The 12,766-nt window shown below is 43.9% G+C and overlaps 2 protein-coding genes across 8 annotated transcripts in view; one reads left to right on the top strand and one right to left on the bottom strand.

The window, feature by feature from the left end:
• rbbp6 (retinoblastoma binding protein 6) overlaps positions 1–3,113 on the bottom strand; it is a 52,668-nt gene extending 49,555 nt beyond the window's left edge. For 3 of the 4 annotated variants that reach the window (XM_070901424.1, XM_070901426.1, XM_070901425.1), the window contains exon 1: positions 1,709–3,113. In XM_070901424.1, coding sequence (XP_070757525.1) covers positions 1,709–1,874 — 166 coding nt within the window. In that variant the 5' untranslated portion in view covers positions 1,875–3,113. The remainder of the gene's footprint in view (positions 1–1,708) is intronic. The other variant, XM_070901427.1, reaches the window with a different exon arrangement.
• A 404-nt stretch (positions 3,114–3,517) lies between these two features.
• LOC139281294 (probable helicase with zinc finger domain) overlaps positions 3,518–12,766 on the top strand; it is a 369,458-nt gene continuing 360,209 nt past the window's right edge. For all 4 annotated transcript variants that reach the window (XM_070901422.1, XM_070901423.1, XM_070901420.1 and 1 more), the window contains exon 1: positions 3,518–3,648. The gene's annotated coding sequence lies outside the window, so the exon portion shown is untranslated. The remainder of the gene's footprint in view (positions 3,649–12,766) is intronic.

Below are 12,766 nucleotides of genomic sequence, written 5' to 3'. Positions count from 1 at the left end.
AGGCCATGGAGGGTCTGAACATGAGAATTTTTAAAAATTGAAATGTTGCTGGACTGGGAGCCAATGTAGGTCAGCAAGCAGTGGTGATCAGTGAATGGAACTTGATGCAAAATTCAGGATAAGGGCAGCATAGTTTAGGATGAGCTTAAGTTTATGGAGGGTGGGAGATGGGATGCTGAACAACCAACAAAGCAGTGGAATTAGTCGAGTTCAAATAGGACGCTGAGGTTGTGAACAGCCTGGTGCAGCCTGTTACATTGGTCAGGAAGGCAGATGGAATCAATGGCATGGGAACATAGTTTGTATTCGGGACTGAAGACCCAAACAGCTTAAGTCTTCACAATATGTAATAGGAAGAAATTTCAGCTCACCTATGACTGGATGCCAGACAAGCATTTTGAGAACACAGAGGCAGTGGAGGGGGTGAAAGATGTGGTGATGAGGTAGAGCTGGGTGCTGTTAGTATACACATGGAACCTGATGTGTTTTCGGATGATGTCACCAAGGGACAGCACGAGAGAAATAGGAGGGGGCCAAGGTAAACGGTGCAGGAGCAGCAAGATCTATTCTCTCGCTATGACTGGACAGGCAAGAGTGAAACCAGACGAGGGCACTCTCACTCAGCTGGACAACAGACAGGTGTTGGAAGAGAATGATGTGGTTAACTGAGTCAAATGCTGCAGACAGGTTGAGAAGGGTGGGTGCTCAATGGTCACAGATGGTGTCATTTCTGACTAACAGCACAAGCTGCCAAAATTGTACTGAACAAACACCAAAATACTTGTTATACTCTCCAATTAGATTGCATGTTCAACAATCTACAACTTCACTGCACAAACTTGTAGAAAAATGGCAGCATATTTACAGATCAAATGGGCATGGCCCAAATCAATTTTTTCTTCCATTTTCATTCCCTTCTGAGAGTCAGCCCAAAACAAACTACTAATCCCCATTAGGAGACATGTATGGCAGATCAGCCCCACAAGGTTTGAAAATTCTAAAACCCGGCATCAGTGTGATTTTAAATCGAGTACATAGAATATAGAGTATACAATACCTAAACTTCACTCAAATTCACCTTAAAAGTAAGTTACTTTGCAACAATCTGTTTTTTAAATTCATGTATTCAGGATTCAAACCGGGTTTGACAACCTCGAACATGACTCCAAATCTCTCCTTGCTTTCATTTGTGCATACCAAATTGCTTCAGACCGTCATCGTCTGAAGGGCACTTTTCCATAAGGGCGGGGTGAAGAAAGGTGAGATGACCTCGAAGGAACATTAATTGGAGATCGAGCTCTTACACGGGTGATTTATAAGCGTACGATTGATTGCTTTTTAAATAAACCCCTGGAGGGCGGAAGGAGTTTGTGCATTACAAAGGGCAAGAACCGCAATTTTCGTTCCGAAAAAAGCACAAGAACGAACAAATGGTACCGGCGAAAAGAAAAGACGTTAAAAAAGTGCGATGATTAAAAGGATTATGCTGAAACATGGCAGCCTACACAATTGAATGCGCTTCGGTTTTCTGAACCCCGGACTTGCTGTGCCCCAACGTGCAAACAAGATGTCCTGACAAATGGGACAGATCCAGCAAACATGCGCCATCTTGTCTACCATAAGATATACGAGTTAAGAGGCAACATTAAACAAAGGACAGATACACATACATTATTTAAACGGTAAGAAGTCACAGTGGTCCATTTACCTTCCTTAGTCTGTGCGTTGGTGATCTGTAAATCGCAGTCTGCTGCCTTCAGCTTCTCTCTGGCCATGATGGTCTTCTTTAGATCACTCAAAGAAATATGAAGCCCATCGAAAGTGACCGTGTCATAGTTCAGTTTAGAGGAAAATTTGTAATGTACACAAGACATTTTTGTTTTTTTTGAATGGGACAAGCCTTACCCACAAAAAAGTTTTACCCTTTTAACACTGCAAAACACAAAAACAAAAAAGATCCTCTTTTTCACAATTTAATTTCCATATCTGAAATTCAAGTATTTAGATTTTCTGTTGTATTTAAGCAATTTTATAAAAAAAAAGCACTATACTGGATCGTAAAGTCAGGAAATAACTGGCTTCCTTTTAACTCCACATTGCACAAAATTAAATACTAGCTGTTTTACTCACTAATAAACGGAAAGTTCAAAAGTCAATGGTATAGTTTAAACGTCCAAGAAATTGTACGAAGTCCAAAGGATTTATTTCCCAAGGTAAAGAGTTCAAAAATATTCAGTTTATTTTCCCTCTTCCTTTTTATTACAAAGCCGCAATGCAGTATGTCTCGACGCAGTTTTTTTTTTAAATCTAAGAGAATCAGGTCCACGTTTGAGTCTTGGCTTCCTTCCTTCGGAAAATCCAGTTGCAACGATTGTGTCTGGGTTTGGTCCTCGCCCAGACACGGTCTTCAGCAGCAGCTCGGAGTGTCGTTTCTCCTTTTGGTGGGATTGGGAGGGGAGCTTATGAATGGGGGGGGGGGGGGGGGGGGGCTCGTTATTTTTTTAACAAAAAAAAGTCACTCGTATTACTGGTAAAGTAAAAGAAGAAAAAAAATACATAACAGCAGCAGCAGCAGCCACACAAATCTCACACAAGGCCCCAGCACCACCAGAGTTGCGCCTCTTTTTGTTTTCCTCGGTAAGTATTCCTCAGGAGCCAGTGGGATCCATGGCCTTTTATCCGATAGAGTGAGGGGAGAAATGGGAAATAAGGAGGGGGTGGGGATGAATGGGGGTGATGCGGGAACGCACGGTCGGCGCTCCGAATGGATGACACACAACACAGACACACACGGTAGAAAGGCCGGCTTCCTGGCGGGAGGCTTCCTAGGCTCAGCTCCAAGCGATAGGCCCGGCGGCGTCTCTCAGACGCATCTTCGCACTCCCCGCCTCACTAACGCTCATTCCCCACTACACCTCGCTCACGACCCACGTTAATGAAAAAAATAAATAAATAACCATTCAAGTACTTAAACTGTCACACAGGGGCGGCGCCTGAACGCCGGGTCTGAGGCGAGTGCCGCACTTTCAAACCGACACCAGCTCTCCGCCACAACAATGGCGTCTCCAACGCAATAGCGCCAGGGGTCTCCCACCGCCCGGCGCAGGGGCGCACGCGTCACAAACGCCTTCAGAGAGCGGAAGTGACGCGATCCGCCTGTCAATCACCTCGCTTTTGTCCCCGTGCTTTTGCCCCGCCCTCACTGACAGAGCCAACACCGCCACCACCTGTCAATCACCGCGCTTACGCCCCACCCTCCCGTCCTCACTGACAGCGCCACGACCTGGCAATCATCGCGCTTGCGCCACGCCCCCTTTCCCCCCCCTCACTGACACGGTGCCGGCTCCTGTCAATCACCGAGCTGCCGCCCCGCCCGCTTCCCCTCGCTGACACTGCGCTGCTCCTGTCAATCACCGAGCTCCCGCCCCGCCCTCACTGACAGCGCCAGCTCCGGCGCCGCCAAAAAGCCGCGAGAGTGAGCTGGGCGCTCGAGCTTTTTCGTCTCTCTCACATTTAAGATGGCGCCGGTTGGAGTGGCGGTGGTTATCTCCTTGTAAAAAAAAAAGTTATTTTTTTTTAGCCTTTATTTTAACAAAACAATGGTTATTTTATTGCTTTCTTCGCCTTGCCAAGCACGCATAGACAGCGGTAAGATCTGATGGGGAGAATGACAATTGGTGTATAGTGAAGTATTTTTGTATTTAGTGCTTATTAATATTTGTTTTGCTATAAATTCTGAAGGAAAAAGTTGAGCAGTTTTCTGAAAAATGATTTCTGTATATTAACACAGAGGTGATTGGAGTTGTGGTGAACACGCGGCGGAGGGGACACCCTATTTCTCCCACCCCCCCACCCCAGTAGCTGCTGATCCTGAGCCCCCAGCTCAGCACAGCACAGCTGCCCTAACCTAATGTCAGGTCGTGTCCGATCACTTGGCAGCTTTTTGTATTTCAGATCATTCTAATAAAACTGATAAGTAACGATATAGTTTAATTGAAAACATGTGGGTGTAAATTCTTCCACCTTCTCTTTCTCCTCTTTCCCCCCCCCCCCCCCCCAATAAAAAGTTTTGCTTTCATTCATGATCTGTCATTCTGCAGTTATTCATTTTAAATACAGTGATTGATGCAATGCAATGTAGGGAGGTTGATTGAGTAGTCCTCCAATGCTGATGCCAAATGGGCAGCAGAAACTGTTGTCACTGGGCTTATTTACAGTTGGTTTCAATGCACTATGGGGAAATCGCATTTAAGCCAATATTCTTTCATTTTACGTGAAATTCTTAATGCCTTCCATCAAGTTGCTTCAGTTGCTGCCATCACTTGTGACAGACTTGTTGTAACTACTCGTGTTTTATCCTAGTTTTAGACAGCTTATAATGTTCAGTGCAGACACAACCCAAGTTTGGAAGGACAGTGTCTACAATTGTGCTGCTAGATGTTTTTCCACAGTTCAGGTGGACTCAGTATGAACATGTCACACATCAACCATTCTGTTTTACTGAAGTGATAGTGAGCATAGTCGTGTGAAGGCTGATATTAAAAATACACTTCGGTGGCACAATGTTAGCTCTTCTCAAACTGATCACTTTTGGAAACTTGCAAGAAGCATCCTGTGCACAAGTTTCAGTACTCGGCAGGGAGTTCTTTCTCCTCAGTTCATAGTGATGCGCAGCTTAACTGCAACTCCCAGCTCTACTTGCTGTTGCCTGCATAAAAAATAACATCAAGAAAGAGCTACAGTTTGAATATCCAAATGGAGAGGTTTCTTTTAGTGCTTTGGGTGTGAACTATCAGGACAAAGTTATGAGGTCATGAGTTGATTTTTTTTTTACACAATCTATACCTATATAGTTATCAATATTGTTGCTTGGAGGTAGAGCAGATCTTCCGCCATATGTTAGTTATAGGTAAACAAATCCAGCTCCCTTGTCCAGCTGACACTGTGGACCCATTAAAATGTAGGCTCATTGGTATATGGTTGTACCGATGTAAACATGGGCAGTTCTTGGTTAGATTAGGTGAAATGGACTGCAGTGCATATCAAGGATGGGACTGAGGAGGGAATTGAACAATGTTTTGAACAGTGAAAATTTAAGTGCACATTTTAAGAACATGTGACTTTTTGGGGACTTGGGTATAACCATTTTCGAAATATATTTCTGTGTAATGTTTGGAGGTACAGTTTATTTAAAAAAAAATGTAAACATCACACAAGAACATAATAGGAGTAGGCCATTTGGCTCCTCGAGCCTGCTCGGCCATTCAATTAGATCATGGCTGATCTGACCATGGACTCAGCTCCACTTCCCTGCCCGCTCCCCATAACCCTTTACTCCCTTATCGCTCAAAAATCTGTCTATCTCCGCCTTAAATATATTCAATGACACAGCCTCCACAGCTCTCTGGGGCTGAGAATTCCATAGATTTACAACCCTCAGAGAAGAAATTCCTCCTCATCTCAGTTTTAAATGGGTAACCCCTTTATTTTGAAACTATGCCCCCTAGTTCTAGATTTCCCCCATGAGTGGAAATATCCTCTCTCTATCTACCTTGTCGAGCCCCCTCATTATCTTGTGTTTCAAATAAGATCACCTTTCATTCTTCTGAACTCCTATGAGTATGGGCCCAACTTACTCAACCTTTCTTCAGAAGTCAACCCCCTCATCTCTGGAATCAACCTAATGAACCATCTCTGAACAGCCTTCAGTGCAAGTATATCCTTCCTTAAATAAGGAGACCAAAACTGTATGCAGTACTCCAGGTGTGGCCTCACCAATACCCTGCACAGTTGTAGCAGGACTTCTTTGCTTTCATACTCTATCCCCCTTGCAATAAAGGCCAACATTCCATTTGCTTTCTTGATTACTTGCTGTACCTGCATACTAATTTTTAGTGATTTTTGCACAAGGACCCCCAGATCCCTCTGTAATGCAGCATTTGTAATTTTTCTCCATTTAAAAAATAATTTGCTTTTTTATTTTTTCTGCCAAAGTGGATAACCTCACATTTTCCCACATTATATGCCACATGCCACATTTTTGCCCACTCACTTAGCCTGTCTACATTCCCTTGCAGACTTTGTGTCCTTCTCACAACTTGCTTTCCCACCTATCTTTGTATCATCCACCCATTTTTGTATCATTTTGGTGTACCAAATAATTTCACAGTTTTGCAGGTTGTAAAATCACTTGTGAACATGCGGCTTATTCATTGTGTGTTGACATGCCTGCTTTTGTGTATAGAAAGATTTCTAACTTCCTGTCCAAGAATTTTATAGCTCAGAGGGGCAAACCATTTGGCCCATTGCACCTGTGGCAGATCTGAGCTTTGCATCATCTGATTCCCCTGCGATTTTCTCAATTTTTCTTGAAAAACTTTTTGTCAAATCTATTCACTTGGCTTTTAAAAGCTATTACCGATTTTGCTTCCATCATTGCCTCTGCTGTGCAGTCCATGGCCTACCCACTTATTTTTAATAAGAAAACAACCACTCCCTTCATTTTTATGATAAATTTATGTCCTCTCGTTACCTACGTGCTGTGCTGTGGAAATTGTTTATCAAAACCTGTTTTCCACATTACAACAGTGACTACACTCCAAAAATACTTAATTGACTGTAAAGCACTTTGAGACATCCAGTGATCGTGAAAGGCGCTATAGAAATGCAAGTTGTTCTTTTACCATTTTTGAGCACTGATTTTAAGCTGCTTTGTTCCAATGTGGAATCCCAATTTCTCTCGTCTCTGCTCATACCTAATCTTCTCACCTTCGGTATCAGTTAATCTTTTATACACCTTTGCTATGGCCTTGACATCCTTCCTAAAGTAGAGTTCTCAAAACTGGAAACAATATTTGAACTACAGCCAAACCAATGATTTATATAGATTGAGTATTACCTCTCTGCTTTGGTACACTCCACCCCTATTTATAAAACCCAGGATCCTCGAAGCTTTTTTTTATAGCTTTACCAACTTGTATTCCAATGTATGTCCTTGCAAAATGCTCTTTCACTCGCAAGTCCTTCACATGTACACTGATGACACACTGCTCCAACTCTCCACAATGTCTCAACCCCTCTGCTGGTGTGCTGTCAGGCTACTTGTCTGACATTCAGGCTTGAATGAGCCACAGTTTGTTGCAGCTAAACTTTGAGAAGACTAAAACGATTGTCTTTGCCCTTGCCACGAAGTTTGTACCTTTTTGACAGTGATTCCATCCACCGCCCCAGCCCACTAGCTCAAGCTGAAGCAGGCTGTTGGGAACCTCGGCATTCAATTTGTGCCTGAGCTGCGTTTCTGACCACCTGTCCCTTCCATCACACAGACTGCCAACTTCCACCTCTAACATTGTCCACCTCAGCCTGTCTGCACTTGAAACCTTTGTCCATGAATTTGTCTGTTCCAAACTCCACCATGCTTTTCTGTCTGGCTTCTCATCCTCCGCCTTCGGCAAATCTACTTGTACAAAAGGCTGCTACCCGTATCTAGTCATGCACCAAGCCCAGCTTACCCATCTTTGCAAACCAACACTGGTTCCTGGTCCTCCAGTGCCTTAAATTATTTTAAAATGATCATCCTTGTGTTTATATCCCTTCATGGCCTTGCCGCTCCCTATCTCTGCAATCTCTGCAGGCTTGCAACCCACCCCTCCCCCTCCCCGCCCTGAATTCTCTGTTCTTCTGACTCTGGCTTCATCCCACCATTGTTGGCTGTACCATCAGCTGCCTGGGTCCTAAATTGTGGAATGCCATCTCTAAACCCATTTGCTGCTTCAACTCCCTCTCCCTTTCGCCTCTTTGGTCAAGCTTATGATCACCCATCATAATATCTCCTTTGGCTCAGTGTCCCTATAGTTTTTTTATGACCTCTCTGTGAAGTGGTTTTGGATGTATTTCTTCATTAAGTGCAAGTTGCAAAGACGTGCATGCCGCTAAGTCTCTGCTCCTCTCCTAAAGTTTTGCCATTCGTTGTACATGTGCTGCAATTTTTCCTTCTAACATGTATCACCTCATTTTTCTGCATTAGATCTCACCTGGCATCTATCTGCCCAATCTGCTAACTTGTCTATAACCTCCTGAAGTTGCATACAGTTCTTTTCACAGTTGACCATGCTCCCCATTATGTAATTTGCACATGTTGTTGTGCCTCTTGTCCAAGTCCAAATCATTTATATATTTATTGAGAACAGTAACGGTGGCAACATTGACCCCGACAGTGCCACTGCTTACATCCCTCTTGTTTGAAAAAGCCTTGAACCACTTTTGTTTGTCCCACAATCAATGTCCTATCAATGCTGTCATACTCCCTTTAATGCCATATACTCTAATTTTATCAACATGCCTCCGATGTGGCAGCTTTTTTATAAAAGGCCTTTTGCAATGCCGTACGCACACGTTGAAGTTAATTTCTTTTATCGATGCATACTATTGTTATATTCTTCAAGCACTTTGTTTAATTTAATTTTATGTAAGCGTTTGGGGCGTCCTGAGATTGTGAAAGGTGTTCTATAAATGCAGGTTGTTTTCTTTTTTCACTAGCCCACATCATTACAGATCAGTATTAAATCCATAGAAACATAGAAAATAGGTGCAGGAATAGGTCATTCGGCCCTTCGAGCCTGCATCGTCATTCAATGAGTTCATGGCTGAATATGCAACTTCAGTACCCCATTCCTGCTTTCTCGCCATACCCCTTGATCCCCCTAGTAATAAGGACGACATCTAACTCCTTTTTGAATATAGTTAGTGAATTGGCCTCAACAACTTTCTGTGGTAGAGAATTCCACAGTTTCACCACTCTGGGTGAAGAAGTTTCTCCTCATCTCGGTCCTAAATGGCTTACCCCTTATCCTAAGACTGTGACCCCTGGTTCTGGACTTTCCCAACATTGGGAACAATCTTCCTGCGTCTAACCTGTCTAAACCCGTCAGAATTTTAAACGTTTCTATGAGATCCCTTCTCATTCTTCTGAACTCCAGTGAAGACAAGCCCAGTTGATCCAGTCTTTCTTGATATGTCAGTTCTGCCATCCTGGAAATCAGTCTGGTGAACCTTCGCTGCACTCCTTCAATAGCAAGAATGTCCTTCCTCAAGTTAGGAGACCAAAACTGTACACAATACTCCAGGGTCCTGTACAACTGTAGTAACACCTCCCTGCCTCTGTACTCAAATCCCCTCGCTATAAAGGCCAACATGCCATTTGCTTTCTTAACTGCTTGCTGTACCTGCATGCCAACTTTCAATGACTGATGTAGCATGACACCCAGGTCTCGTTGCACCTCCCCTTTTCCTAATCTGTCACCTTTCAGATAATAGTCTGTCTCTGTTTTTCCCACCAAAGTGGATAACCTCACACTTATCCACATTATACTTCATCTGCCATGCATTTGCCCACTCACATAACCTATCCAAGTCACTCTGCAGCCTCATGGCATCCTCCTCGCAGCTCACATTGCCACCCGACTTCGTGTCATCTGCAAATTTGGAGATACTACATTTAATCCCCATCGTCTAAATCATTAATGTACAATGTAAACAGCTGGGGCCCCAGCACAGAACCTTGCGGTACCCCACTCGTCACTGCCTGCCATTCTGAAAAGTACCCATTTACTCTGACTCTTTGCTTCCTGTCTGCCAACCAGTTCTCAATCCATGTCAGCACACTACCCCCAATCCCATGTGCTTTAACTTTGCACATTAATCTCTTTTTGTGTGGGACCTTGTCGAAAGCCTTCTGACAGTCCAAATATACCACATCAACTGGTTCTCCCTTGTCCACTCTACTGGAAACATCCTCAAAAAATTCCAGAAGATTTGTCAAGCATGATTTCCCTTTCACAAATCCATGCTGACTTGGACCTTTTGGGCCCAAGTTTCGACACGATAAAAAACGGGCGCCCCTCCGAGCTGGGCGCCCGTTTTTCGCGCCTAAAACGGCGCCGGAAAAAAAACTCGCAATTCTGGAGCGTTCTGCAGCTCCTTGTCTGTTTGGAGCGGCGCCCAGGGGGGCGGAGTCTACACTCGTGCCGATTTTGTAAGTGGGAGGGGGCGGGTACTATTTAAATTAGTTTTTTTCCTGCCGGCAACGCTGCGCATGCGCGTTGGAGCGTTCGCCCACGCGCAGTGTGAAGGAAACATTGGAACTCGGCCATTTTTGTTGTTCTTTGTAGCTGTTTAATTTTTGAACATTTTTAAATAAAAGCACATTGCCATCAGTACTTGCAGCCTTCTCACTGTCTCCTTCCCCCCTCCCCCGCGGGAAAGAACGGGCGCCTCCCCCCCCCCCCCCCCCCCCCAAGCGGGAAGAATGGGCACCTCAGGCTGACTGCAGCATTCTCCGTGCCTGAAGCACTTTCACACAGGTAGGAAGATGGTTTATTTAATCTTTTCTTTGCTTCTAAATGTTTATTCAGGTTGGATTTATTTGTATAATATTTGTAGAAGTATAAATAAGGATTTATTGTAGAATTTAATGACTTCCCCTTTTCTCCCCCCCCCCCCCCCCACCTCGTTCTGAACGCCTAATTTGTAACCTGCGCCTGATTTTTTTAATGTGTAGAACAGGTTTTTTCAGTTCTACAAAAATCTTCACTTGCTCCATTCTAAGTTAGTTTGGAGTACGTTTTCACAGGCGTCAGTGGCCGGACACGCCCCCTTTTGAAGAAAAAATTCTGTTCCAAAGTAGAACTGTTCCACCTGACTAGAACTGCAGAAAAAAAAATGTGGGGAATTGCGATTTCTAAGATAGTCCGTTCTCCACCAGTTGCTCCTAAAAATCAGGCGCAAATCATGTGGAAACTTGGGCCCATTATGTCACCTCTTTCCAAATGCGCTGCTATGACATCCTTCATAATTGATTCCATCATTTTACCCACTACTGAGGTCAGGCTGACCGGTCTATAATTCCCTGTTTTCTCTCTTCCCTCCTTTTTTTAAAAAGTGGGGTTACATTGGCTACCCTCCACTCCATAGGAAATGATCCAGAGTCTATGGAATGTTGGAAAATGACTGTCAATGCATCCACTATTTCCAAGGCCACCTCCTTAAGTACTCTGGGATGCAGACCATCAGGCCCTGGGGATTTATCGACCTTCAATCCCATCAATTTCCCCAACACAATTTCCCGACTAATAAGGATATCCCTCAGTTCCTCCTTCTTACTGGACCCTCTGACCCCTTTTATAACCGGAAGGTTGTTTGTGTCCTCCTTAGTGAATACCGAACCGAAGTACTTGTTCAATTGGTCTGCCATTTCTTTGTTCCCTGTTATGACTTCCCCTGATTCTGACTGCAGGGGGCCTACGTTTGTCTTTACTAACCTTTTTCTCTTTACATATCTATGGAAGCTTTTGCAATCCGTCTTAATGTTCCCTGCAAGCTTCCTCTCGTACTCTATTTTCCCTGCCCTAATCAAACCCTTTGTCCTCCTCTGCTGAGTTCTAAATTTCTCCCAGTCCCTGGGTTCGCTGCTATTTCTGGCCAATTTGTATGCCACTTCCTTGGCTTTAATACGATCACTGATTTCCCTTGATTGCCACGGTTGAGCCACCTTCCCTTTTTTATTTTTACGCCAGACAGGGATGTACAATTGTTGTAGTTCATCCATGCGGTCTCTAAATGTCTGCCATTGCCCATCCATTGTCAACCCCTTGAGTATCATTTGCCAATCTATCCTAGCCCATTCATGCCTCATACCTTCAAAGTTACCCTTCTTTAAGTTCTGGATCATGGTCTCTGAATTAACTCTTTCATTCTCCATCCTAATGTAGAATTCCACCATATTATGGTCACTCTTCCCCAAGGGGCCTCGCACAACGAGATTGCTAATTAATCCTCTCTCATTACACAACACCCAGTCTAAGATGGCCTCCCCCCTAGTTGGTTCCTCGACATTGGTCTAGAAAACCATCCCTTATGCACTCCAGGAAATCCGCCTCCACCGTATTGCTTCCAGTTTGGTTCGCCCAATCTATATGCACATTAAAGTCACCCATGATAACTGCTGCACCTTTATTGCATGCACCGCTAATTTCCTGTTTGATGCCCTCCCCAACATCACGACGACTGTTTGGAGGTCTGTACACAACTCCCACTAACGATTTTTGCCCTTTGGTGTTCTGCAACTCTACCCATATAGATTCCACATCATCCAAGCTAATGTCCTTCCTAATTATTGCATTAATCTCCTCTTTAACCAGCAATGCTACCCCACCTCCTTTTCCTTTTATTCTATCTTTCCTGAATGTTGAATACCCTTGGATGTTGAGTTCCCAGCCCCGATCATCCTGGAGCCACGTCTCTGTAATCCCAATCGCATCATATCTGTTAACATCTATTTGCACAGTTAATTCATCCACCTTATTGCGGATACTCCTTGCATTAAGACACAAAGCCATCAGGCTTGTTTTTTTTAACACCCTTTGTCCTTTTAGAATTATGATGTAGTGTGGCCCTTTTTGTTTCTTGCCTTTGTTTACTCGGCCTTCCATTATTGCTTTTTACCTTCCATGCCATATTATGGCCTCTAGAAGCATACCCAGTACTAATGTTGAGCTGACTGCTCTTTAGTTACCCACCAGGAGTGTTAGATGGGTCACCTTCCAGTCTTCTGGCACAATTTCCATATCAATATCTTGGACCATTTCCATTTTTCGTTTCACCAGTTTTTTAGTGCAGAGCTGTCATGGAGTTAGTTCTGTCATGTGTAGGAGTGAATGCAGCGATAAGCCGCAACTAAACTTGTCAAGTTGTTACAAATTCATGATCT

This window comes from Pristiophorus japonicus, chromosome 15 (assembly GCF_044704955.1).
Source record: "Pristiophorus japonicus isolate sPriJap1 chromosome 15, sPriJap1.hap1, whole genome shotgun sequence".
NCBI classification, from domain to species: Eukaryota; Metazoa; Chordata; class Chondrichthyes; family Pristiophoridae; genus Pristiophorus; species Pristiophorus japonicus.
This window is presented reverse-complemented; position numbering and strand designations above follow the sequence as displayed.